The 25,425-nt window shown below is 38.9% G+C and overlaps 1 protein-coding gene and 1 non-coding gene across 4 annotated transcripts; both read right to left on the bottom strand.

Moving 5' to 3' along the window:
* Positions 1-45: 45 nt before the first annotated feature.
* RC3H2 (ring finger and CCCH-type domains 2) lies at positions 46-19,242 on the bottom strand. Of its 3 annotated transcripts, none has more exons than XM_057372938.1 (20): positions 18,913-19,242; positions 17,427-17,544; positions 16,747-16,980; positions 15,764-15,939; positions 15,068-15,268; positions 14,563-14,695; positions 14,213-14,331; positions 13,754-13,866; positions 13,162-13,470; positions 12,201-12,415; positions 10,981-11,408; positions 10,407-10,577; positions 9,134-9,289; positions 8,663-8,876; positions 8,384-8,468; positions 7,785-7,866; positions 7,244-7,378; positions 6,593-6,700; positions 6,042-6,190; positions 46-5,428 (listed from the first exon to the last, which is right to left on the bottom strand). In XM_057372938.1, the coding sequence occupies exons 1-20, from the start codon at positions 19,141-19,143 to the stop codon at positions 5,230-5,232; spliced, it is 3,576 nt and encodes a 1,191-aa protein (XP_057228921.1). In that variant the 5' UTR covers positions 19,144-19,242; the 3' UTR covers positions 46-5,229. The 3 variants fall into 3 exon arrangements, with proteins under 3 accessions (XP_057228921.1, XP_057228922.1, XP_057228923.1); XM_057372940.1 differs by having other exon boundaries at positions 5,333-5,428; positions 6,061-6,190; XM_057372939.1 differs by lacking the exon at positions 9,134-9,289.
* LOC130577535 (small nucleolar RNA SNORD90) lies at positions 14,784-14,897 on the bottom strand. Its single transcript, XR_008965769.1, has one exon. It is a non-coding gene; the product is annotated as a small nucleolar RNA SNORD90 (small nucleolar RNA).
* Positions 19,243-25,425: the final 6,183 nt, after the last annotated feature.

The raw sequence follows: 25,425 nt of genomic DNA, 5'->3' as shown, positions 1-25,425 counted from the left end.
GGACCCGGTCCCGGCCGAACCCCCCCGCCCGCCAGCCCCCTTGACGACAAACAGCCCGTTAAGGTGGACAAATAATTTTTATTCGTGCATGCAAATACATGTCAATACTGCAAACTTCTTCCATCGAGTCTCTCAAACACCGAACCGGGATGCTCTATCCGTGCCCAGCCAAAGCTACAACCTCTGCACGTCAGTGCTACAGCGACACACGGGCCCCGCCGGGACCCCCCTACTCTAACACGAAGGGAAACATTACCATTGGGAATCAAAACCGAAATAAACGGAATAGAATTTACTCCCCCATATATCCCCATTTCATTTTACAGATTTTTTTTTTCTTTAAATTATAGTTTTAAATAGAAGCTGAGAATGCGCCATAAAAATGAGCATTAAATCCATCGTAGCGATGGTGCCTGCTTTATACATGATGGGTGTACACCATCTTTTATTTCATTTACATTTCAATCGAACAATAGATTTGCAAAGAAAATGTCTAATACAGACGTAAAAATATTCACACTAGAGCTTCACAATCGGTTGTACAATTGACAAACAGGCCTCTTTTCCCAAACTTTCCAGCTAAGCAAATTTATAAAATGTAATCAATGCAACAAGAAAAAAAAATTTTCTTTAAAACTTCCAGGGAAAAGAATACGCAGTAAACAGTATCAATGCGACAGCAGATGCTGCAAGCTAACCACAATACTTCGGAGTGGCTGTACAGTGGGTATGTGCAGTACAAATCAAAGCCACGTGTGTTGTATCACAACTACTGTATAATGTACTTGTTTGCCCAGCTAAGAAAACGCATGCATTCCCATGCCTTGGGTAACGGAGATCTACTCTGGAGAAATCCATGGGCTATGTGCAAATGACCTTGGCTTTTGGCGGTAGAAACGCAGCCAGGCTCTGCTTTATTTCAGCTTTTACAGCAGAATCTCGAGTGATTAAAAGCTTCCACAAGCATCCTTAAATAACGGGGCGTAGAATTGTGTTTGGGCATTGGGCACTTTGAATATTCAGATTTGTTTCATCTTATCACTGACAGTTTCGGGGTTTTTCTTTCCCCTGGTCCTGCTCCCTTGCCAGCAAAGAGATGCAGGGGGATGACTACTGCCAAAGTCAGCTGTTCATTTACACTGGGAAATTGGGTCATTTAAAAAAACACATTTATTGTGTTCTGCTTGCAGAAGAGGTCCCTCAGTGAGAGGGAACTTCCTAACAAAGGGATTAAACTACAACATAAAAATGGASTTTTACATCCTAYAGATCATCTGATCATTTCTCATTTTGTTACACTCTCAAATCCAACACCTTCCTTTAATACCAGTCTAATAATTAATGAAAAGTCTGTTCACAAATATGATCAAGGAGCTGCTGGCATACAGTGTTTATGTACAGCAACAGGTACAACTTGACAACTTGTGCTTTAAAAAAGCAAACAAAACCAATGTTTGGAACTATTCTGAGTTTAGATTGAGTTATTTTAAGCGTTCTTTCCTCAGCTGTTTCTGACCACTGTGCATTATTTTGTACCTCATCCAGCCTAGTACACTATTATACAAGAACAGCATTCAGCTCTTGAGTACAGGAGAAATTAAAATTTCCATTGAGTTATCAAAGCACTAAAACCTTCCAAATTAGACTTCTACAAAGAGCTTAATTAARAGCTTATTTAACATAATCAGCTGTGTACAACTGTTTTCTTTTACCTAAATCAAATGCCAAACTTTAGTGTCCCTGTACTAGACTACCAAGAACCAACGCCAGTTTGCTTTGCAAAGAGTCTAACCTTGCCTTTGAAGGGTCTAGTATACATTCTACAATGCAAAATCTGCATAAACACTAAGATTCATTTCTTGTCACCTGTTTACAGGAACAAAATATCTGTAGCAGGGCAATCACTCTGCTCTAAGTATATGTTAAGAATGTACAGATAGTTACTTTCTCACACAAGCATTCTCCCAGCACAAGCATTAGTCTCTATTAAGACCTATGTGGGAAATGAGGCAAACCAAGGAATGAATCCAGGTAGCGAGGCAACACAATTAACTTAGATACTAATAATTCCTGTCTCTCTTGCATGTGAAATCCCTGCTGTACCCCTAATGGGGAAAAAGAAAAAAAAAATTAACCAAACCAAACCAACCCAAAATGCTTGTCCAAGCAAAGCAAAAGAGCCAATCTCTTTCTCCGATCTGCTCCGGGCCTTCTTTTCTGACAGCTCAGTAAGTTAGGCCAAAACCTAAATGGGCATCGCTGCTATTGACACACAAAGGTAAGTCACTCTCTCTCAAGTGTCAGAAAATAAGCCCTTCCACAGCCCAAAGGCACCTGATTTACAACTAACAAATGAATACATACTTGTTTGTAAAGGGTCAAGGGCTGAAACTTCAATAAAGAAGGAAGCCAGAGCCAGGTGTTCCCACCTGCAGCTTCTTCTCCCTGTCAGGGCACTGGAGGGCATTAGTTTCATGGCAAAAACCACACAGTCAGTGTTAAAACCATAACACAAAGCTGGCATGCTGTTAAACCCCCAAATATTTCTTTTGCCTGTCATTATAGGTTAAAAATTCAACTAGAAAACTCTAGCCTCAGTTGAGAACCAACTTTCCATATGAAGTATATGGTCATCCTAGAGAACTGCTCTATCACGGGACCTCCTGCTGCAGACAAGAGTCTAGAGATACATTTGTTCATAAACGTGCCAAGACCTTGGCAGGAATAATGTCAGGCTTATGTCATTTCACTGGACAAACAGGCAAATGTGTGTAAGCAGCTTATCCCAATCCCCTCCAGCAGAGCACAACCAAGTTTTTAAAATTGCCATTTTAAAATTAAAAAGTTAAGGTAAATACACAATCAATTTATGTAGTATATATTCACCCTCAGATCATGCTGAAGATGTTCTGTGGAGTTCTGGTGCACAGAGGGCTCTTTCCCTGAGGGCAAATAAGGACTTCTCAAACCTTTATATTTTCTCTATTTTTGTAACAAAATAGCAATTTAAAATTTAAAAATCTTTTAAAAAAATTACATCACCTTCAACATGGAAGATCTCACTGTTTAAATATCCATGAAAGAGACATACTTGTTTGCATATCTGTTTTGGAATTACATTGTACAGCAAATAATAGTATCTCAGAAGCATTTCAAAAGTAATATAAATTCATATTTACAGAATGGTCTTGGTATAAAATATACAACAATCATATTTATGTCTAACATTCTAAGTTAAAGTTAACATCAATAGGAAATAAGTTAAGGTGACAAAGGTGGTCTGGTTCTTGTATCCATTCACTTCACGTAGCAAGTGAAACAAAGCGTCAGTCTAACCCTAAAGTGAGGTGGCACTGGCTGGAGAAGGTACAGCAACAGCCAAAGGAAACTAAGAAAAGACTACTTGACTGTTTTTCTACATACATTCCTTGACGTTGGAGTATTAAATAGATGTGTAAGATCTTCCATACTGACACCAGAATATCAAAACTAACCCTTGGATTTGCAGGTATATTTACAACATAATTATTTCATGGACAGGTTCATTAGGAGAGATATCAAACACCAATATTTACTTAGTCTAATCAGTAACCCTCAGGGAAATGCCAACCCCCACCCCCCAGAAGCGTGCACAAAACAGTTATCAAAATCTTACCCGACCACATAGCTGTGATTTTGTAAAATAACAACTCAGACGACCAGTAACATGATCCTCTTTAAGCATTTTGCTAGCAGGAAAAGCCCTTACATGCAGTACACCTGGTGAAAGATCAGCTTGGCTTAAAATATTCCAGTACAATTTTCAGAGTAAACAACTTCACAGAAGTTAATAAAAACATAAAAAAATGTAAAACTTGTCACAAAGAAAAGTAAGAGGACAAACAAGAAGACAGTAATCATCAGGAGGGAGAGTCCTGCTTTCTTAAAAGAAAAAAAAAGTGTATTTTTAAGCTTCTCAAAAAAATATGCCCAGGGCTCTAGTTCATGTGTATTTATGAAAACCAATTTTCAGTTGACATGTCTAACATGATTCTCAGTCATCTCTTAACAGGGCATAAATTCATACAGTTTTCAGTACTCTGAAGGTCAGATAATGCTATCTTATCGTATTTTCAAGGTCTTTGAAAATAAGTTGCCACTGAATAAGCAAAAATTAAACCTGAATACAAAATTATGATTAACAACATTTAACAAAGGTAATTACAACCACCTTAAATTCCCAATATTTAGTTTAAATTAAAAACAAAACAGTACAAAAAAACAGCAATACCATCTTGTTAGTCAGTGCAAACACTAGATACAGGGTTTTCAAAGGAAAGCCAAGAGCACCTGATACTTTTTGCCAAGTCATCTGGATCCTATAACCTCCAAGTTGAGAACTATTAATGAAAAAACAGAAAAAAAAGAAGAAAAAACCCAAAATTGCTGTTACATTAGTGCATAACTTCTCAAAATCGTTGAAAATTGTTTCATGTGTAGCTTGGGGAAATCAATACCTAGTACATTAGCTGGAGGACTTAGGCACTTGATTTACTTCTGGTAACTTTACTTGGACAAGTAGCCTGTGAATGTGTATCTACAGCACTAAAGCAGAAACTGGGRGGGAATGGAAACCAAAAGCTGCAGCAAAGCACTGCCCCACAGACCTGCAAATAACACAGCAGTGCAAAGCTAATGGTGTGTTAACCCTGTAAAAGCCTCAAGTYCAAATCTCCACCTCTCAGTCTTCCAACAGGAAACAATACTCCATGCAAAGTTCCACAACTAAAGAAAAAGCAGCTGCAACAAGACACAAGTTCTTCTCTCGTGAAACAAAATAGAGACAAATAAGTTAGTCTTCCTTTCACTAGATGTATCATCGTAGGATCCTGCTAGTTTAAATAACTGAGTTGTTAGTTTTCTACAGAAGCCATTTTCAACAAGAATGGCTCAGATACCGCACCGGATTGCTACAAACTCATAAAAAGCTGCTTTAAGCTTAAGTAAAACAATGTCCAAATTCCATTCATTTGTGGAAAGTGAACGCCTTACCCTACTAAAGTAAGTTTTTTTTTCTTCAGAATGCTAATGCGAGAGGGGCTTGAAGTATCAAAGAGTCCACAGGAAATGCATGACCCCAATATTATTTTTTTTAAAAAAAATATACATTATATAATATATATTATATATATAAAAAGCTAGTGTAAATGCTTCCATGGTGTGGTCACAAGCTGGAAAGATGAATGCCTTTCAGCTGTTAACCATCCTGCCATTTGCAACAGGCTTTAAAAAGTCATTTTTATCCTCAGACATAATGTGAGCAGTTTTCAAAATGAGGCTGCCAACACTGACTGATGTGCTGATGGGCAGGCAGCTTGCATTGCTAACAGATGTTGTGATCGGCTGACTGAAGCAAGAAGTTACGGGCAGGATTGTTTTCTGCTCCTCCCTGAGGAGAAAAATAAGTTACACAAATATTAAACAAGGACATGCACAAGTATCCGGAACTGAATTGTGTGCATTAAATAAATACTGACTAAATAAACTCATTTTTAGCAACAGGCTAAACATCTTCCTCTGGAATGGTTTGCTCGAGATGTTAATGTAGTCTGCCTCATTTTCAAAGGCTGCTTTACTCATTAAAGACTACCGAACATATAAACCTAAAATAGTGTATTTTAAAATCTACCTCTCCACGGAGATTTGTGCAAACAGTCCGCCATTTAACCTTTAGAAGTTTCTCTTAATTTCTGTTAACTATAAAAATATTCTGCATTTTTTGCTTACTGACTGTGAAAGGTATTTTGAACAGCTGTGACACGTTTCAGTGTGTACAATTACAACGATGCATACGAACAATGGTACCAGCCTGGGACTTTCAGCTTTGTGACCTAATTCTATTTCTTAGCAGGTTCTTCTCACTCCACCATGTAYGAACAATGCAGATGTCTAATCCAAGTCTGAGCAGGTACACAGTTCATCCTTACACAATCATGTTCCACTATTCTGATGCTKCTGTTTGTCTAACACTGGCAGACACTGCTGTTTTGTCTAACACTCACAGAATCACAAGGTCTTCACCTAAACTTTGTCTCTTCTGTTCCATGGATTCTTTCTGGTGCTGCTTTAGCAGATGCCCATTCTCTACAGTTGTTCCATTGAGCAGCTGATCCTCTTGGGAGCTAATCCCGAGCTGTATGTCCAGAATCTCCTGCAAGAGAAAAGGAGACATSCCCATCAACTCTGTCTCTACCAGCTTATGTTTTCCTATTAATTTCCACTACATTAAGCTAAAGGAAATGTGAGTATGGTCATAAAACTCTTAAATTTTATGTGATATTATTGGAATGTCTACAAATTTTTCTAAAGGAAAAATCAATTATTCAATGGTTGTGAATGACAAGAGCAGTATAAACTGTGAGCTGTTTTTAACTTCACTGGTATTAACTGCCAGGTATCTGAGTGAGAAGTAAAAGACCCCAAGTGTTAAATAAGGTAAATGCTGGATGTCATTACCAAGACTGAACYCAAAAGGCTTTGCTATCAACATAATCTATAAAGACTAATGAAAGGACCCAGTGACCTCTTCAGACACACARGTTTTTGTACTCACTTCTATCTGTTCACCTTGTCCATCAGGTTCGTCTGTATCGAGGGCKGACAGCTCCAATTCAATGTCTCGGTCTGGCTTTGTGTCTGCACAATCTTCAGGATAATCAGTCTAAAAAAGAATTAACACGTTCTCTAAACATCAAGTTGGCTCTTCACCTGCTTCACACAGCACTGGAGTAAAGGGAAGACAGAAGATGCATTTCTAGGACAACATTGTACAATACAAAAGAGTTAGCTGGACACAAACAGAACTTCAGGCATAGCACAGGATACAAGGCTAAATCTAATCACAAGAAAGTACTGAAACAGAGATAAAATGAACACTGAAACAGAAATTTCAAGAGTCCATTGGAAAAATATTTAGATTTATAACACGTACAAATAGACAAAAACTAATGATTTCATGAAAAAGGTTGTCACATTTTTCCCACTTTGAAAATGCATGTTTRGAACAGCCAGCATAGTGGGTGCACCTGCCTAATCTCAGGGAAGTAACTGAGTGCAACAACACTGACTTAACTTGCACAGAATGTGCTATAAATATTTGGTAGTGTTAAAACTAAGTTTCAACTCTTAGTTTAAATTTATGCACTTCTGCATACACATAAAAACTCTCAAAGATTTGTTTCATCCCAATTACCCCTTTCTTTACCTCACCATTCCTCAAATCAATTTCCTTGCTTAAAAGATTTAAGGTAAGACGACTGCCTTCATCTAGAGAATTCCACTTCTGCTGCATGGCAAGTGCATTTGCCTCTCTCTGAAGGAGTAAGGAGTTGCTTTTGGCCTATGGAAAGAAACAGAGCAGTTACCAACCACTGCACCTAAACCACATGTGGTCAGATAGCAGAATAACCCACTCACAAATGCACTCACAGTTATCTTGCTAGATGGAGAACCACGTGTGCTCTTAATGCAMTGCATTTCTCTCTTTCTATATTTGCTGACATGCCTCAGGTAGAGCACTTTGTCCCTAAAATGGCCTTCCCAATGCCAGTGGAACACCTCCTATGAGCAGTCCTACTGAGGAATACAGTGCTGCAGGACTAATGTCTACTTGAATCTTTATTGATAATTTTTGATAATTCATTTGTACTAGTTTCCATAGGCTACACCAAGAAAATTTATTTAAAAGCATTTTACYAAACAATTTATTTTAAATTAAAAGACCCTTGTATAATACCTAGTCTTACCTGCTGTAATTCAATACTCAGTAGATCTCCAGTGCTGGAATGCTTTCTGTGACCAGACAAATCTGTAACTATGAACCTGTCCCTTTAAATGAAAGAAGGCAAAACTGGGAATTAAAAACATGTTCTCYAAATCAAAGGCCCTATCACTTCATTAGTCTATCAATGTTAGATTTTTGGACAGAAACTAGATGTGATTAAGACAATGTGTTCTTCATCTTCACTGTGACTCACAATACTTCAAGGCATTGTATGAAGCAAACATCCTTCTTTTACACATTGGTAAGATGTGGCAAGAAACCCTGAAACTACTCAAGATTTTGACACGACAACTTGGCAGTACCTGACTCCAATTCTTTGATAGGTCTCTCAAGGGATACATTGCTAGTAATTGTRCACTATTAACTGCATTAAGTATTAAAGACTACACAAGATTTAACCTAGTTTTTTTCCAAGGCTTTATGCTGGATAGGTAAAAAGTCTTTTACTTTAAAATTAAGAATGTCTATTAATAGACATTCCAGATTCCCCACACACAGGTTGAGACTTTGAAGAAGTGCAAGCTACAGGAAAAGCTGTGAACAGAGGGAAGGAGCTCGTACCGTTCCGCATAACGTGCTGATGAAGCAGAATCTGAGCCATAGGCACTCCATCTTGAGTCAACAGCATTGACATAGGGGACATAATCTGTAAAAGAATTAAGATATCATTCAAATCTGTAAAAGAATTAAGATATCATTCACCATCYTCTCCATTTGTCAGTGGGATGTACMCGTTCTTCAGCTCTTTGCATTTCAAAGCTGCAGTAAGCTCAAAGAGGATGAAATGCTGGTGATGTGTATGAATGATGAATTATTGTCACACAAAGCCAGTACTTGTACCTGATACACTGATGGGCTTAGTAGCACTTCCTTGGGAAGCAGTGGCCTGGATTGGATCTGTCGTGTGATAACCTGTGCGGGATGACCTGGAGATCGCACCCCACTTGGAGATGATGGGTCCATCACTGAATGGGATTATAGGATCTTCCTCCTTTGCCCTTCTCTGGGTTTCAAATAAATGCACTCTCCTCTTGACATCCCCRCTGTCCAAATCCTACATGTTCAGGAGACAGGACATACATGGACTCATTTGAGGTTATGCACATCCTTCAGTTGGCCAGTAACTTTCTCASTATTGTTGCCTATTTACAAAACTGGGAAAGGATATTCCAAACAACTTCAAATGAGCAGAACTACTTTAAAATACTAATAATGGAAGCTGTAATTTTTTAAGCTGGTTTAACCAAACAGAAGACACTTCAGCATGTAATGATCATCACACTAAGGAGAGAACATGCAGAAAACCCCTACCATTAACACGGCATTGGAATTGGCAATCACATCCTTGGGCTCTGAGTCGATAGCATTTATACAAGAGCCAATAGTGCCACAAGACCACGGTGAATAGTGAGAGAGATGGTCTTCCTCAAATTTAGCTCCACTCAAATCACTGACACTCTCTGAGAACTACAGAAAAGGGAATAAATAAGCAATGAATAATCAAAACAGGGAATTCAGTTTTAAAATGAGAAGAGACATTTACTGCTATTTAATTAAATTATCTCAAAAGTCAATCAAGAAGTTCCAGCCATATTCAAGACTTGACTTGGGGACAGTATAAGCTGTTTTTTMAAATTTTAAACCAGTGCCCCTGACAGCTGTCTGAGGGCAAACTTTGCCATACAAATAACTGCCTGGYCTGCCAAGATGAGAGACTTGAATCTGTGTTAGTGTCAGGTTTCTTTAGGCAAATACCTACAGAAATTTAACTGAGAGGAAGCCATGCATTTTCCTTTAATGTATCAGCCAGTGGTAAATACAAGTAYGACTTACAACCCTCCAAACTGGGTGAAAATGACTAAATCCTGATACACCTTGAATGCATCCATAAGGCACTTGAGGTACACCGACAAATTATTTTCTGAATAATCATTCTTAACACCTCAAATATCACCAACAAAACTGTCAAACCACAGCAAAGAGTGCCTGGCACTGTGTTTTTCAAAGTAGCTTCTTGAATGCATCTAATTTAGAGAGATGGAGAAAAATACTGCAGGCTTTTTTTTTTTTTCTTCAAAAGCACACTATTGCTATTTCTTGAGTTCCCATTCTCCTTTGCAGGACTTACCCCAGAAGTACACGATGTCCTACCAATGCCTTTTACTACTTTTAAGGGATAAGCATTCTTTGGGACTTGACAAGCACTTGTAGCTCAATTCAGGCTACTCATCAARTTAAAGCTATTTGGAGTATCAAAGGCAATGTACTTGTTAATGGAAAACACAACTGTTGTTCCCTACACAAAAACCTGGAGGTTCACAAAGTTGAGTTCAATGAAATTACATTTCCTTTAGTGAGGCTGAACTGAATCACTTCACATCTTAAACTTTTTTCTGCAGTCATGTTTAGCATCACCTTAATACCAAATTGAATGCATCATTATTAGATATTACTTTCCTTTTGCTAGAAGATTAATTTTACTTTAAAAACAATAAATGGCAGGTAGAAAAATCTTTACTAGAAAACTTAAATGGCACCTTACAGTAACAGGAAGGGAAAATAAACAAGTTCTTTGGTTCCCCACCTCTGTGCTGAAATCTACACTGAAGAGAGGAGAAGGTGGTGTTGGAGAAGGTGTTGCCATAGGAAGGGTTGACGATACCAGAGGAGTTTTCTGAGTGTGGTACTGTGCCCATTGCTCTGGCTTCCGTCTCAGCTGCTCATCATAACCAGTCTTCAAATGACCACAAGGCTCCTAGAAACAATAAACACAGGACTGGATATCACACTCTAATCAGAAGGAAAATATTTGCATGGGACACACTTGAACTCCCAAATTTCTTTGGGTCTGTAACCCTTCACTGATATCTCTTGAAGAGTTTCACRAAAATTTGTAGGCCTATGTATGGCAACTCAGATCTTAAATATGCAATTAATTCATGGGCATTAAAGAAGCAGAGAGGCTCTGGTCCTAATGTAGATTAGAGTGGTCTTTTTTACAAGCTCATTTTAAGGTTAAAAACAAAACAAGAACTTTGTCCAAGCCACATATCTTATCACTGTAATAAACAGGTCTATGCTAATTATTTACCAACTTTCCAGGAATAACCTWCAGAACCAACTCTGGATAGAGCCTTCCCTTCCTGGCTCTCACTTACCCTTGGTAAAGGCACAGTCCTCTGCTCGTTTGGAGGTTGACAAGCCACAGAGTAATACCCATCCAGAGAGTTGTACCTCTCCCGTAACGATGTCTGATAGACAGATGAGTGCATCACATCCATGGGAGGTAAAGAATTGCTCCTAATAATATCATCTCGTGGGTACATCTGTGGGCGCCAGATGCGCCTGCTGTCATAAACTGGAGCATACATTCCAGAGGGGACAGGAGGAACTGGTCCATACGGCTGCGGAGGAGGAGGCTGGTAAGGAGAATTCAGTCGATCTCGAGGGGGAAATGTACTGTAATGATCGGCATATGGCACGGAAGCAGGTGGGAGGGAGGATTCTGGAACGTTATTGGACCTCACAAAGCGAGGAACACAGGGAGCCACACCAGCTGGTACTGTTGGAGGTGGTGGATAATACCCTTAAAAAGTGGAAAAAGGCATATTTAATGCAACCACAAATGACCCAAAATCCTACACCTTCTAAAACTGTAAATAGCATTGGTGAGTACCTTTAGAGAACAAGGAGTCACACTTTACAAACCTCTTACTGAGCCTACCACGATTCAGTTAAATATAATTTCAYGTATGACAACCACATTTGCAGTTGCAGTGCTAGCCCTTCACCACCTGGACCCAGTTTGGAAAATATTGCTCYTATGTACTATGGTCTAACTATAGAACTGAAAAGAAAGGATCTTAAGCAATTCTTTATATAGGAAGTTAAAATAGTTCTCTCTAAAATAAAAAGCTATATTGCTAAAATATTAAAAGGCTATAAATAACCATTTCACACTTGACTTATTCTTCTTTCAAGAGGAGTGCCTGAACAGCTCTACCTTTTGAGAGCTTGTGAATGACTCAGTGCTGTAAACCACAATTGTTTGCTTGAATATAAACATGCACAGTGCAGCCTAAAAAAATAACTGGAACCTTTCAAAAACATTTGAGCAAGCATAAAGATGTGTAAGTCTCTGAGCAGGAGCATGCTAGGCCTCTGAATCCTGCCCATGGATATGCTCACAGACAGGCCATGGCAAGAGCAATGGCCTCACATACCCAGCAATGAACAAGATTAGTATTCCATTAAGTGAAGATTCAGCTGATATTTAATAAAAACAAAACAGACATTGACAAAATAGAAATATATTTCTCAGGATTTGGGTTTTTCCGGAGAAAAGTTCAGAGTTATTTTTGATTCAGTGCTCACTCACCTGTCTGTGGATACTGTGGAACTTCATATGACAGCTGAGTCCTGGGATCTTGGAAATATTGAACATTATCAGAATGTGGAGGGTAGACGGGTACTCTGGGAACAAACGGGCTGGATTTTGGAGGCACAGAATTAACTTCTGTTCCAATATTAGGAGGACCAGCTGAGGTAGCTGCTGCCTGGCTTACAGGAGTCTTGGGTGGAGAACCAATTTTACTGAAAAGGATTACCAAGAAATCATTAAGTAGATATTCACTTATTTCAGTTAGTCAACACTTCATGTACACTACCATATAACATGGAAATTTGAGCCTTGTCATTTCCTCTGGAATTTTGTTTTTCATACCCCAAACTGATGCTACATCTTAGACTTTCTCCTAGGAGAACTCAAAAGTRGATGTAAATGTTTTGATACCCTTTGTAAATGTATTCTGATAAAGACAAAGGCTTTGAAAAGCTGTTAAGAGACTCAGTGCTTCCTGCAGAATTATCTTGAAAACCTAAAATGAGAAGGTTTCTAGGAACTACACACAATGTGCATCCTTCTTGGTTTTAGGAAATGTCAGTTTTTGAGTGCAATTTATTGTGTGCAAAAACATATTTGTCTGTAATAATGCAATGGTATGTAATATGCATGTAATTTATGTATATGGCACAACTTCTACTTTTTATGTAATAATTAAACAGTAACTAAGACAGGCTGAGAACAATTGAGTAAGAGATACAGGGAGAGATTTGCCATTTTGTCTATATTGCACAGGGGTACTGAATAGCTAAAACAGAGGATGCTGGTGCTGACACCCTGAACCCACAGGCTTTGTTTAACTGTGCCTGCACTGCAGTGCAGGATCTTACACAGCTCTGCAGCCACTCGGCACACTGCAGTATCTGTTGGCCATCCACAATAATCTAATAGCAAAATGCTCTATTTCATTGCTTTGGTGCAAAAAAAAGTCACTTACTTCTCAGGAAGTGATTCTGTGGGGGACCCAGAAGCGTTCTGGCCATTGGCTCCAGYCTTCCCTCCCTTCTTGGTGTTCTCCAGAGCTCTCAGGGAGGAGTCTGCACAGCGAGGGATCAGCTGGGGAACCCCAGTTTCCAGATTAGCTATTCCATTAGTGCTTGGCACCATCTTGCCCGTTGCCTCAGGGCTTCCTATGACTGAGATGACATTTCCCGTTGTGGTTGAGACGGTGCTATTAACGCCAACTTTGTTTAGAAGGGGGAATGTTCTCACTGTTGCACTGATTTTTTTGTTCCTCAAGCGATATCTACAAACAAACACAAAAGACAAGATGGTATAAGAAGTGCTTATTGTGAAGTTTTTATCTCATATGGGGTAAAATTGAAAAAAAAAACCCTGGAATTAGTCTGCAGACATTGCTTTCCTGTACCTTTAATTTCATATTAAAAATTGTCACTTCAAGAGAGTCACAAATCCTTGTAAATGAATAAATGTATGAAAGACAATATTTTCAAAAATCTCAGCAGAATCCTTGGATTTAAATTAAAAAGWGGAAAATAAAGAAAAAGCAAAAWRTCTCCCACACTCACTTTTCAAGCTCTTCCTGAGAATGAGCAAATGTACAGTTTGTTCCTCTTGGACACCCCCCTTGCTGTCGAAGGTCTCGGCACATACTTGTTTTGTATTTGCTATTTGGTTGTGGCTTTAAAAAAAAACAAACAAGACATTCCTCTTACAATCTATCAGACAGTCACATAAAATACAGAAAATACATCCATGGTATGTTTTCACATTTTGCATTTTTAATCAGAAAAACAAGGACATTTCTTGTTGAGGGGCTAAGCTGTCCTTGTATGGATTTCATTACAGCCAGCTCTGGTGCATGCCATATTCACAAATGTTAGGTTCCCAAAATSTGAATGCAGTAAATAACAGTGTCATCAATTAACCCACAAGAAAGGCTATAAATATTTCAAATCAACAATAATTTCCGAAGCTGCCCCTCCCAGTAAACATAAAGACATAATGCAATGATCAAATCTGGTTACCTGTGGAGTTTCATGGCCTTTTCTACTGTAATTCTGGATGAAATCCACCAGCCCATGGACCACAGTCTTTACAGCGACCATTGCATTTTCAAGCTGCTCCCATGTTGGAGATGCTGCATCTAAAATTATTAAAAGTAGGGTTATCACTCTGTCAATAATTCCAGTAGTATCATAAATAAGAGGTAAATCTTTGCAACACCAAATAGTAGGACAGAACTCAGACAGCCCTGAAGAAGAGTTTATTAATTAATGGGCATTTTGAAACCAGGAAAGGAGGTTATCACCTTAATAATTTATTTTGCTAGATATGAAGAATATCAAGAAAAGTTTAAAAAGCTTGATTTGCAYACCTGGATTTGGATCTATGTTTGCCAGGAGCTCTAAATGAGGCCTCAGCCTGTTTAAGTTTGCAGGATCCCCTGTGCGCTGCAAGACAATCGTCAACTCTTGTACACTCTTAGCAAAAGATTCTGGAGATTGGAGCTGAAAATAAAGGGAGTGTTAGTGTGCTGAATCTTACAACTGTGAATTACTAATCTTGAAAAGATATTAATGACATTGGTTCTTAAATGGAATATATAGTGTCTTCAGATGGCATATAGAGAGGATCAGTGGAGAGAAATTTTATTTCTCAACTCAGAATCTGCCCTATGAAGCTTCATCATAAGACACCAGAAAGTTAATTAAAGTACTTCAKATGATGAATATGCTACATCAGGGAAAAAGCTTCAATCTAGTTTTAGTTTTCATAACTACAAACAAAATGTTAATTCATTGAGCTCTTAGATTTTYATAGTAACATTTGATAGTCAAAACCAATCTGACAAAGGTACTAAAATCATCCCTTTGACAAACCTTGTCAATTATGGATTGCATGTGTGATTTATGTGCCAAGTCTCCATACAGAAGGGACGACCACTGTTCTGGTGATATTCGAAGTCCTGCTTCCATGGCAATGTGAACAATTTGGGCATCATGTTCTCTCCGCAAAGCCTCATAACTCCTGAACTCTTCCTTAAGTTGCATCAGAGAAGAATCTTCATCCCTTTTAGTGACCTAATAAATAGTAATGGTTAGACATTCCTTCTTTTGAAAAAAGAATCTCCAAGTCCATCAAAAAAAGACAGTTACACAGCACAAACCACRAATGTATTGGGTTTGTGTATTTAGCATATACTTTGTTTTCTTCCATGTATTCACCCACTCAGCTAGCAGTGCACAGGCAGAAATTCCAGCTCTTCAAGTTTTTATAGGATCACAGATGCAAAACTGAACCAACTCACTGTTTCCAACAAGGAAAACCATCAGATTTGCTTAAGTCATCTGCTTAGCAGATACAGTTAGGTAATTATTAGTTCTACTAGCAGTTTTTGCTAAACAATATTAAAGGCTGATTAAAGGAAATAGGAGTCTCAAGAAATGATTTAAACCACACTATTTAAATGTGTARCAGGTGAATTTTCATAACATTTTGCAGGTGACAGAAACCAGTCCTAGGTTGGTTGAGCTGCACTAGTTCACAGTAACAAATGTCAAATACTGGTGTTTTACCTTAAAGCACGATGCTCTATACAGTAGCTGCACAACATGACCAATGCTTGTTTTAGAGGCCTGAGGAAATCTTGGTTCCAGCCTTTGCACAACAAAAAGTACCAGAACTTTTCTTGAGAGTGCAGAGCCATCTTCCAGTGCCAGTAATACAAGTTTCAGTGCCTCCTCTTGCATAGCTTCAACACACAAAAATGAAAGGAAGTTAAATATATTCCAGAAAACAGCAAGGCTACTGTATTTGAACAGATAAGCAACTCCTTATTGCTTTTTATTTTACTAAAAAAAAAAAAAAAAGCTTTGCAAACTTTTTTTAAAAGTTGMTGGTTTAGAAGTACTTAGAATCACTCTAAGCACAGCAAACTTAGAGCTRAGACTAACTTCCAGTAATAAACACATCAGTAGTGCAGTTTTTATACTTTTCTCCACTGTGCAGTCTTGTAGCCATTGTCCTCTAGGACACCTCATCAATGCTACACCATGAAACTGTATCAAATAAACTACAATGCTGTCAGCAGCTACCGGAATCAGAAGAGGACAACTTGCAGTTTAAAGAGAATTTCCTTCCAGTTCTGTGCTTGCTTCAGCAGCATTCTTAACTATGAATTTGATGCTTTCTATCAGAGATAYAAATTTCAAAAGTATGGCTGATTGTATTGACAGATATTCAATTCCAATTACAGGCAGCAGTACAACCATCCTGCTACAGTTACACTGTACTACCACACAGGGAGTGCTTCTAAACTCCTCTTTGCCAGGAGGTTTGAAATACTTCCTCCCAATTTCAAAGAACATTTGACAGAGGGGTGRGGGAAACAACCAAAAACCTTAAGCCAGCAGATTTTACTATTATTTGGAGTTATTTTCTCCCCTTCTCCTTTCTTCCTGGCAGAACATTTTCAACTGAACAGAAGAAATTTTAAAATTAAATTGTTAAGAAAAGGTACAGGCAAATACATTCTGTTGCAGATATACAGGTCCCTTACCTGGTCCTAGAAATTGGCACCCTCGTGCCCTGACAGCAGCCCAAAGATTGGCAGAAAGCTGCTGAGGATTTTGGTGCTGCAGGATGAGCTCTGTGACAGTTCTCTCTCCCAGTGACCGAGCTGCCCTCATGGCTCTGACCCGACCCTCCTCCTCCACCAGCTGACAATTCACCAGTGTCACAAGCTTCCTTTGCATTGGACGGCTCAGTGCACTCTGATTCAAGCTTGCAACACCTTCAGACAAAGGGAGAAAAGGGAAAGCAGTGTTTCTGATCAAATTAATCTGAGTGAGACCAAAAAAAGTCTAACAGTGYATGTTGTTCTCTAGGACTTGGATACCAGTCACAGGTACCTTYCCTTCTCTTAGGCAACTCTGTGTAATTCTTCATCAAAAAGAGCTTTAATTAAAATCTTAAACTGACATCAAAGCTATCCTTTGGGGAAAGTTCAGCTTTAGTACAAACTTAGCCCCAAGGCATTATTATTAAATAGAGTATTTTGTAAACTTAAAATAAAAAAATACCACAAACCAGTGTGACAAGTGTGAATAAGCTTTTAAAGACATAAGGGCAATTTTAATAGAAAAATGAGAGTATAATCTCACTGACATTTAAAGTGCAGAAAACACAATGCTGTTAAAAGCAAGCTACATCCAAATTCCACTGATAGTAGAGACTCACCTTTTCCTCCACTTAATGGCTTTAAGTAGAGTGCCAAATCCTCAACACATTTCTTTGCTACTTCATAATGTTTGTTCTCTCCTACATTACTCAACTTTACTGTCTGATGATCAGGTACCTAAAAAAAATGCAAGGGGGAGGAAGGGGCAGAAGAATTACATACACCTGGCTGACCTGTGCCATGGTACCCACATTACCATTAATTACATAACACTGCAGATGTGCACTGCTCCGAGAGCAGGGAAACAYAGAACCCACCCAGGGCATGTACACGGTAGAAGAAACAATAAAAAGGGTCCAAGATCAGGATTAGGGTGATGAAAGATGTTTTTTCATTATTACTCAACACTTTAAAAACAGAAATAGGGTAAAAACAATAACCAGTGTCTAAAAGATGAAGAACACAAGATCTGAGAGGGTTATCAGTGTACCAGATCAGCGTGATTTACAACAGACACACAAAGGAAGTTATAGGACAAAACTGACCAGCAAGAATATAGTAAAGCAAAGTTAAAAAATAATTTAAACATCATTTAGGCATGCTGAAATCCTCCAAGAGAAGAAGTAGGAAACTTGACTTGGTGGAAAAAACCTCAAAGGAGAGTAACAAGGTCAGGTAAGGAAAACAGAGGCAAGTGTTAGTCATAATAAATTAATTGTTTGATATACATTGCAAGAAGTTAGGAGATCATGAAAACAAATRTTCTAAGATCAAGACAGTGATCTGACACGTAAAAAAGATGAAAGGAACATGTGAACTTGAGAAACAAAACCACTCTGACATAGTGTTATTACCAACAGCTGTGTCAAGGCATGTGACAGGACATTAAAAAGCAAGGTAAAAAAACATCTTACTGCATCACCAAGGTGTTAGAGAGAGTAACATGAAAAAGCAGATGAATCAGCATAAGGGGAACAGACTTATTTAGTCTCCATAAAGCGCAGTCCTGATTATATAATCACTGTTTTGCCACTGCTACGAGACAGCGCAGGGAACATTCCTGGCCTGATTAGCCAGTGTCTGCAAACGCAACTGAAAAGCCATCATCAGGCATATTTTAAAAAAAATTATRCACACACACTTCTGGAACTTGGTTAAACAGACACTTCCAAACATGCGACATTTAGAAATTGTATTTCTTGCAAGGCTATGACGAACGAGTGCAGTCTGCAGATTCACTCATTCTATGGACAACTGGGACAGATAATTGTCTCTTTCCCAATGGGGATTTTTCTTCAGTCACAGTTCAAGAGCTTTTTAAAATCAGAATTCAGGTTACTATTAGAACACGTTTTCACTTTATGAGAAGATGGTCCTGAAATGGTGCAGCTGCTTTTAGAGTATGCATGGACTCCTAGACAGTCCAAAGTTAAACCTTACCATTTACTTGGACTAAAATGAGGAAGAAAGAGCAGCACACATTGCATCTGGCACGGAAATGGTAACGACCCAAAGTGGCAAAACAAAGAGCTGCTTCAATCATACCTGGGCTCCAACCAGCTGGAGGAGTGCAAAGTTCACAGGAAGCACATCGATGTCGGTGTTGATGGCAGTCTGGTCAAAAGGACATGCCTTGCGATGGAGCTTGTTCAGGCAGGTCTTGCACACGGTGTGAGAGCAACCTAAGCTGATGGGTTTGTGCACATTCTCATCAAACTCGTTGTAGCAGATTGGGCAGGACAGAAATTCTGTCCACTGAGCTGCCTGCACAGGCATTGTGGAAGCTGGACACTTGTTTAGCAGGCTAGCAGACCATTATTTCACTGTACTATGTTTTGGCAGCTGTAAGTGAATAACAGAGTATTTAAAACATGCTTTCTGGCAATTTGGAATGATTTTTAATTAAAAAAACAGACCGCAGTTTCAATATTACAGAGCATAAAACTAAATCCTTATGCTGAAGTACTCAGAAACCCCAACTCTGCATTAAACAATTGTACCAAAAAAGGCTCGTGAACTAAATTAACCAGACTACCACAAGTTTAAATTATTCGCAATAAATGGCAATAAAGTCCTTTTTTKGGGGGGAGGGGAGGTGTTAAAATGTTATTTTCACTTGAAGGGARGTAGAATAATGCCTTCCTTCTGCAGATCTTATTCAGACTTAATCAGACACCAATCTAAACCCAACTTCACTTGTTTTAACACATAGTTTCTCTTTCTGTAAAAYACCAATCAACTAACAAAAATCAAGAACCACCAGAAAACACTAAAAAAATGAGAGACTAGCTTCTCATTTTATGATTCTCTTGTTACTTCCACCTTTTCTCTCAAGGACTGGAGCACTCAAGGGCAGGGATTACCAAGTTCAGTTTTGCTTTTCTGTCTCTACCTTACACACAGTAGGCCCATAAACTCACAGCTAGAAAATCTTTGATATACGTAAAATCCAGGTATTTAGGATAAAACTCATTACAAGGCAAGCAATAACTTCAGTTTGCTTYCTTGTCTCTTGAAACATCTCACTCCATTCAGTAGTACCAAACAAATTGTTTACATAAGTGTATTTCAAAGAAAATATGGCTTTATGGAGATTGTTGCTATCTTATGTAAGTCACATTCCTGAAAAAGGTACCAGGCCTAAGAAGTTCATCCAAACCGTTGTCATTCAAGCTTTCATCATGATGATTTACATTCAGAGCTCCACCCCGGAGGGAACAGCCCCACCCTGGGCTGTGATGTGCCACCGTGTTGGCTCTCTAGGCAACCTACAGACCAGTTAGGTCACTTCAAGGCTGTTAACAAACTTGTTACAAATGCAAACATACAAATGTTTCAATTACATGTTCAGCATTCTATTTTTTTACTCTGATGACAGGAAAAAGGTAATTGYTCTGAAGAAGTTGAGATGTCCCCTCTGTGTTTGCATTCAGGAACTCCTCACTGCAATTCCATTGTTGGCTGTGCTATGGTTTAATTAATGCTAAAGTATCAGACCATTGAAATAATTACCAGAACACCAAATAGACTCTTATCTGTGGAAGCATTTTATGCTAATTATGACCATCTGTTTAGAAATCCTATTTAGTACTATGAACATTCACTGCCCTTTAAGTAACAGGATACTTGTACAAGATGTCCTTATCTCAGCGAGCTTTTCAATATTATGCAGTAATTTTTGCCCCAAATGAATTCCCATAGTAAAACACACCAAACCGAAAACTGAACCTCTCAAAAACCAAACTGCTGAGGTTACACTTTCAACATAAGCCAGAAAATTTCCATGTATTGGGCAAATCAGATTTTCATCTGGCTTCTATGAAAGCACAAAGCCAGTCATCTTTAACACGTTATTGCTATGCGCGTCTTTTAACCAGGAAAATGTAAAAACGAAACAAGTAAGAGCAAAATCAAACAGTGAGCCAGTATGCCTGGAAAGATTTTTGATTCCTCTATAAAGAATTCCACCATTTCCTTTAGCACATCTGCTTCCCTTCCAAAACAGCAGGACAAGAGATGCACAGAATTGCAAAGCCTGCCAGTAAACGCTTTCCTTAGAGCTTTTTGCAACATTACCAGAAATATTAAGATACCAACACCAACATTACTGCTGACCTAGGGCTGAGTGGTGATTTTTCACCTGTCTGACTGCAAGACACAGGTAACAGCACAAACTAGACCATTCTGGGACGTGTGTGACTGTCATGACTCACACAGGAAAAGTTTAAGAAGACGCTGGTACACAGAGCTCAACTGCTGGTATGGCACTAACGAGCTCCTAATAAACATCTCTATGTCCACACTGCTCATTAATTATCCCAAACGCAGGGATCTCTGCTCTGAGACAATATTCATGCTCAGTTTCCACAGGTGCTTCAGACAATTGCAAGGAATCACCTCTCTGTTTACCAGCTTCTAAAATACAGTTGTTTTTCTGACCAGCATAGAAATGAACACAACAGATTCTTCAAGCGYGCACCACCAGTTTTTAAAGATCTATCTCTGGATGTTTAATCATCCCAAATGACAGATTCTACTAAGCATGTGTTGACCTTCAGATTTTTTGACAGGAAAAAAAACCTAATTAAGTCAGCAAACAGCTGGGAAAAGCTCTTGACTCCCAAAACTTCAGGGAGGAATCTCCATACTTTATTGAGTCTGCCAGCTCTCCTGCCACTCTTGCACCCCAGTGTGTAGGAAAACAATCTCACATCTCCTAATTACCATGTCAACTTCTACAAAAAGCACAAGCCACATGTTTAATAGATTCTTGCTCCTTGTCAGAAACCATGTACTTCAGGGATGTCCTCTTGAAGAGCAAATTGTTCCAGCACTCTAAACTGAGCAAACACAAGGAGGAAAGCAAAAGAAAGAAGATAAACTRGAAATCCTTTGGAATTTAACAAACAGTACATGCCATTAGAACAATTATCCTTGGTCTGTCTGTTCACTCTGGCAGATGTGTTATCTGTCTCTACACATACAGACAGCTCCTCTTCCCTGGCACCCTGCAAAAAAATCCCAAAGAAATGACTGATACAGAAACTGGCAAAGCACACAAGGAAACAGCCTGAAAAGTCATGGCAGTTGCTACTTAAAAGATCTTTACATAGTGAAGTTACAATTAGTTTTATAGTACTACTAYCAGAAGCAATACTTCAGACGACAGACTGAGAAATGTATAAACCTAAGTTCAGAAATTATGTAACAATAAAAAGCAGCTTAGTAATTTTGTGTTTCTAAAACAGCAGTATTTTCCTATTGCAGTAATGGCTGCAATGGATCAGAGCAATAATGTTCATTTTAGACCAGAACATCTGCTGAAATTGGAATGTGGGGTGGAAGGGGAGACAGGCAAAACCTCAAAACCTTCCTAAACAGCTGTACCACTTACAAATGATGGAAGTTTTAAGATTTAGATRTTCTTATTTTAYATTAAATTTTAGCTACCTAATCCCRARACATTCTCYACAACTAAYCTAAGTCATTAYGCCCACTCAAAAACCTCTGGACATGATAAATATAATTTAATTCTGATTTCCCAAAGAAACCAAGCTTAGGTGATCATACTGTTCTGTTAGACTGTTGCTCTCCCACACTGCTCAGTCAGGGCATTTGCCAAAATGCGAGATAGGCAAGTTTCACCCCTTATCAAAGAAAGGGCTGAAGGCTGAACTCATTTCCCCACAGCGTCAGCTCTGCTCTGCTCAGGCTGACTCCATCAGGTCCCTTGTGGACCACAAGCAAAGACAAATAAGCAGAGCTTGGGTGAGAATGAGACATGGAATAATTCTGTCAGTGCTGAACAAAGGGAAGTCTTCTCTACAGATGAAAGAAACACTTGGAAAACTTGTGAAATTACATGGCATTTTCACAGTTGAGGTTCAATTACAATCTTACTGTGGATTTATGCCTAAATCTTAGAATTCAATTGATTTTTAATTGCTAAATTAAAGAGTCCTTGATATTGACTTGTTCTTAATGCCAGCTGCAGAGATCATGGTATTTCCTTTTCTTTTTTAAAGTGATCTCCGTTAAAATTTTTCATTTATACAGATTAATGGTTGGTTTGCACTACAAGGAGGCTGCTTTTTCAAGCTTTCCTTCCTAAGTTATGYAGTTCTGAAAGCATCCTGCCTGGGTCAAAAACTTACATATCCACATAATCAAATTATCAGTATTAACGTATTCTCTGGAAGSGCTAGAATCTTTCTTCTATTSCTCTTCAACAGYCATCATCTACAGATGTAAAAAACTGGCCTCATTAAAGGCTTAGGGAAGGGCCATCCCTGTAACAGCTTTGCATCATTCAGCTATGATGGCTTGAAATTAAAATAAATCCTCTTTACAGAGCAGACTTGCTTATTTCTACACTCCATAATATCTGTCACATGCAAATCTCTTTATATCACGTGAAAATTCTAATGTAAAGTCTTTAATGACCATTAAATAGAGTATTTCAACACAACTCTTTCACTGAACATTAATGCTCTTGCGAGTATCTGCAGCCCAATTCAAGCTCCAGAAAAGTCACAAATGGAAATCCTGGGGATGGAGTAGAATCAGAGAGTATCTCAAATTGGAAAGGACACACAGTGTCCAGCTGTGGAGCCTGTTCCRGTGCCTGGCCACCCTGCGGRGGAARRGCCTCTTACCAAYGTCCAGCCTGAACTTCCCTGATAGCTTCATTTCATTTCCTTGTGTCCTAAATATAGAWCTGAACATTTACGTGCACCCACACTACATTTTGCCAAAATGCCTATGTGATTCACTTGTTATCGAGTTAAAAATCAATGCTTAAATCCCCTCTGCCTCCTTAAAACATGTGGCTGGAGAGTAATTCCTATCAACAGGGGTACAATACAAATTTAAGCTCGTGGTTGCCAAAGTTCACACAATTCAGGGTTAATTCCCCCCAAACCAACACCAGAGTTGCTGTATCCTCAGAAGTTCACACCTGCTCCTCCCTTTTCAAGCMTTGCTACCACAAACCATGTTAGATTTTAAAATGTGTCCCTGAAAGGAGAGCCTGTCCTTGCCACCAGCCTGATACCAGCTCAGCTTCTCTAACAGTATTGACTTTTCAGGACTAACTGAAGGGCAAATAAATGAAAAATATTCTTTGCCACCAAAATCAGTTGAACTCTCTCAATGCAGAGAAAAGGAATCTATTTCTAAGCTGATCTACTTTGACACAGTTACTTCAAGAAGAGATACAATGTAGAACCCCTTACTCTTCGGAAATATTTTCAGGGAATAAAGACTCCCATGTATGGTTCAGCTCTCCCAGCTTTTTTTTCTTTTTTTTTTTTTTAACATGACCTCCATGTTTAAACTACACAATTTTAGATGAGAAATTCTGTATTCTAATACTTTAAAAACAATTTAAACGAAATTCTAATTCTATTCTAAGATGTCGGCAAGGAAACAGAGGGCTCCATAGGAGCTGGAAAGCTTTCTTAAAGGTTGTACAGAATTAACTAAGATACCCATGGATATATTTTATCTTTCCTTTCCTTAGGATTGTCCAGTCAGCAAGGAGAAACCCTGTACATTCATCCCATTAAAGTTATATAAAATACCACCAAAGGAAATGTAATATAGTCCTAACAAATGCTACTAACTCTTACCATCCGGATATTATAACTATTTTATCTCTTGTAAAGCAACAAAACCCTAAATAAATGAGATCAACACTCAAGACTAGGAGCTCACTTTGGGATACCCAAAGCACTGACACCAAAATTTGCTGGAATTTAATATTTTTCARAGAAATGGCCACAACCTCAAACAAGACAGAAACACAAGTTAATAAAAACACCTTTTCTTGGGGTAAGCTTTGCTTACAATGCAGAAACAAGAAAAACTTCACTAAAAAGGCATGAAGGTGTTGGAAAAAATTAYACCCTTGCAATCCAAAGGGTTGTTTTAAATTTTAGTTTCATTATTATGATGCAGCTATAATGGCTGTGAGAAAACAACCACAAGACAAGCTACAGGAAGTACAATCAAACTCAAACAAAATCCTAAGTTTGCATGGAAGTGAAACAGGCCTAGATAAAAAAATCCTCCTGGCTGCCTGTCTAAACTTTGCATTCTTTTCTCTCATTACACATCCACGCCATTCCCCTCTGAACCCTTGATGAACTGAAAACTCATCATTCTCCCACCACTCTGCTGCCCTTCCTATGCTTTGTGCTGACTCCTACACTTAACTGGAAACCCTCCGTGCACCTCGAGCATCAACAGAACCAGGATATGCTTTTCCTGCTCAGTTGTTTTAGCTTTTTTGATTAAAATACTTAAAACGTGAGACGTGGGTGCAGTCCTAGGGCCTGTCTCCCAGCACGACTGTTCTCCACCATTACCCTAACGCTCAGTTCCGTGAGTATTCCAGAGTGGCAACACTCATGGCTCCCGTGCGATTCTCCCGGTGCCAGGGGACACCTCAGCGCGGACCGCCCGGTGCTGCGGCTCCCCAAGGGGCTACCAGGGAAGGGACCGGGAGCTCCTGSCTCCGTTCTCCGGTGCCGGGAACGCGGGGCGGCCCCGCGGGTC

The sequence above is a fragment of the Malurus melanocephalus genome, unplaced genomic scaffold (assembly GCF_030028575.1).
Source record: "Malurus melanocephalus ecotype Western Australia unplaced genomic scaffold, MMel_1.1 scaffold_181, whole genome shotgun sequence".
Lineage (NCBI taxonomy): Eukaryota > Metazoa > Chordata > Aves > Passeriformes > Maluridae > Malurus > Malurus melanocephalus.
Note: the sequence above shows the minus strand (reverse complement) of the source record. Positions and strands in the feature narration are given on the sequence as shown.